Source organism: Pinus tabuliformis, chromosome 3_2 (assembly GCF_031772625.1).
Source record: "Pinus tabuliformis cultivar Carrire ecotype Pingquan chromosome 3_2, CPIR1, whole genome shotgun sequence".
NCBI lineage: Eukaryota > Viridiplantae > Streptophyta > Pinopsida > Pinales > Pinaceae > Pinus > Pinus tabuliformis.
Window position 1 is genome coordinate 22299850 of NC_142302.1, and position 3322 is coordinate 22303171.

At 35.6% G+C, this 3322-nt stretch overlaps 1 protein-coding gene across 1 annotated transcript; it reads right to left on the bottom strand.

Moving 5' to 3' along the window:
- Positions 1-1269: 1269 nt before the first annotated feature.
- LOC149179610 (fimbrin-5-like) lies at positions 1270-2953 on the bottom strand. The gene is made up of 2 exons (XM_089418022.1): positions 2160-2953; positions 1270-1676 (listed from the first exon to the last, which is right to left on the bottom strand). The coding sequence occupies exons 1-2, from the start codon at positions 2373-2375 to the stop codon at positions 1608-1610; spliced, it is 285 nt and encodes a 94-aa protein (XP_089274148.1). The 5' UTR covers positions 2376-2953; the 3' UTR covers positions 1270-1607.
- Positions 2954-3322: the final 369 nt, after the last annotated feature.

The following is a 3322-nucleotide window of genomic DNA, read 5'->3' on the forward strand; positions in this document are numbered from 1 at the left end:
AAAGGGCAGATGCATGCAGCGCCCTGTAAAAAAAATTGCAGGGACCTGAAAAATAACCAATAAACCATACAACTTTTAACTCTCAGGAAAAAAGTGAGAAAAACAACAAAGAAGCCAAAGGCAACCATCGTCACATAAATACAATTCAATTGGACACAATTATGTGTACAATCTTTCCAAAAAAAAATCAAAATAGATAATACATGATTAGAAGCTACAAGATTGTTCCTGACCTTTCTTAAATTAAATACAAGCAACCCATTTAGGACTACCCATTTAACTTCCAACACACATGAATATATCCATAAGTTGCAAAAGCAACTACCCTAAATCTTACCATCAAATCAATTTCAACTTTTGTAGTACAAGCAACTTCAACTGGGGGTGATGGCATTGATCTGTGAGCAACATGGATAGCATTGTTAAAATAACACATTAGTGGCATTTATGCTAGTCCAACATATTCAAAATTACAAAGGCCATCCCCACTCACTAGCTTGGAAGAACTCAATCAATTTGGGTTCATGAGATGAAGTCCCAGTTCCAAAATCAATATGGCAAATGGGAACCCAAAGTAGGTTTGGGTACCCTTGCCCCGAGTGTGAGTAACCATGTAGCATAGCTATAAACTATATTTTCTGCTCCACACAGGTGAACCCATTGCTTCATAATCTTGTAACACCATTGTAATGGAGGATCAAGTTTGATGATATGTGCACAACATAATTTTCAAGTAAGATAACGACTATCGGGGATGAGAATTTACACGAGGATATTATTTACCAACAGAGCTATAACTACATAATAGATTATGATCATTACAGTGAGCTTGAATGAGGAACCAATGAACATGCACATAGTAGGGCTCCTATTTTTTTTAACATCGTTTATATCTAAGCACTCTCTTTGGAACATGTACCTTCATATCTAAAGAAAAATTTGAAACAACTCTCTTGAAACCTACTTTACGAAGATTGTTTTTTCCTCTCATCACAATCCAATTTATTCTTATATGATTTCGTCAATGAAAAGAAAGAGATATTGAAGTCAATAAATATAATTAATAAGAAAAATATAGCAGTATATATATATATATATATATATATATATATATATATATATATATATATATATATATATATATATATATATATATATATATATATATCACCCAAAAGTTGCATTCCTTTTGTGATGGATAGGATAGTAGTAACTAAGTACAACCATAGAGTTGATCTTCACCTACCCTTCCTTCAACTAGATCTTGGGTTCCAATATTGACAATTGTGCATCCAATTGCCTTTGCAGAATTGAGACAAAGAGTATGATTTTCATTCCTTTCCCATGGGTTGAGATTTTTCTTCGTATTTATAGTGCGCTCATCAATCGTCCCCGGGACTGCCAAATTGATTAGTTTACTGCACACATTCCAGAATAATAAAATGAATTGTCTTCGTTTGCTATCTCAAAGAGATCATTTGTGGAGGGGTCGATTGGAAGGTATCTCTTCATCATGGGGTCATTTTCAAAGCAACTGTTGATATGTGCAACATAAGCCTTCTTCTCAGACTCACTAATGGTATGAAGTAAGGTAGTTTTCGTTGCATTCAAAAATGAGGACAAGTTTCTTGAACCCCCTTTTTGGTGCTTGCGCGATTTTGCAAATTAAGATACATCTGCACACAATAAACTTCTAGGTTAGATAAACGTTGCTCATTTAAACAATTAAAAAAAAATCCATTGCAGATAAACTTTTCCATAAGTAAAATAAATTATGCCAGGCCTTCAGAGGTCTAGGATGCACAAATGGAGTCCTATTAGACTAAAATCCCATCTTGATACGGAGAGAATTGAACTAGTTGTTGCACAGATAGAATAAAACTCATTAGAACAACGACCAATTCTATACATGTCTTTAGTAATGGGATTTTAAAACCAAGGAAAGGGGCAAAGGCAATGGAAGGGGTAAAGGCAATCTCTTAATGTCTCAGATAATGCAAAAAATCAGAATGGGATAGGAATATGTGGGACGACCACATCCACTCCACTGATACGTCACCACACACTTATGTTATTTGAAGAATATTTATCAATCTGGAAAAAGCACTGCACTTAGCCATCAGAAAAACTTTTACAAGATAAAGTTGTGAATAACTCACCCGAAGAAAAGCTTCAAAATCTATCTCTTCTTCCATATCCACATAATATTCTTCAAGAATCGCCTTTACTTCTTTCTCTATTAATAATTCCTGAAAAGCTTTAAGTTTTGTCATCCCCGACGCCAAATCCGCAACTCTAACAGTCCCCGTGTCGGTTTTCATATGGATAAATTGCACATTGATAAAGTTAATATGATCAGGGCAAAACCTCAACATGATCGATTATGCAATTGATCTGATTATATACCAGATCCATTAGGTTTCCTCGGAACAGAACCTCTCGGAAAAAAATTTGTTTTCTAAAATATTGCATTTCCTGATTGCAGAACAAGAAATATTTTAACAATTCATTTGGGATAAGACCATACAAAGCCAGAGCTCATCAACCTTTGGCACTAGGATCTGCTTGCGTGTGTGCCTGTGAATATGAATGAACCCACGAGATTTGAAACCATTACCATCGACTGTCGAATGAAAAAAGCTCTTAAATTCGTTTGAAAAACTTACACGAGATTTCAAATCCCTGAGCTGGACTTGTGTGAACTGACTTTGGAGCCATGGATCCGAGACCAAGATGCCTACAAACCCCTCGATCTTCGATAAATTGGTTAGCAATCCACTGCCCCAAGCTTTCAAAGCTCTATTTGTTGTGCCTCCGAGCCTTCAAAGCTTTATCTGCTCTGCTTTGCTCTGCACTAGTAGGGAATGAATGGTTGAAACAAAAGCAGATAGAGCCCACTGCTGCATACGAGAAATCCATGAAAAAAAAACCCACCTACAGTTTGCAGAAGAGAAAGTTGGACCTACAATGCAAGGGGTAGCATTAGAACCCTCAAATAATCAAAATATATGAAAAAGGGGAAAACAAATTTTATAAACCCTTAACAAAGATAAAGGGACAAAAGGATAAAAAACAAAAATTAAAGGAGAAACTCACCTTTTGCAAAGGATACAAGACTCTGCCATTTATTGCTGATGCCATAGTAAAATTTCAAAGTCAAAGAGGGCATGCAAATTAAAAAGCAAAGGAAAAAAAAATTATTACAGTTAGCCAAAAGAACTGCTACCTACCATACGTATGGCAATAACCAATGCTTGTGCCACTTGAAATACCCTTTGCCAAAAGAATTGCTACCTGCCATACGCATGGCAATAAACAATGC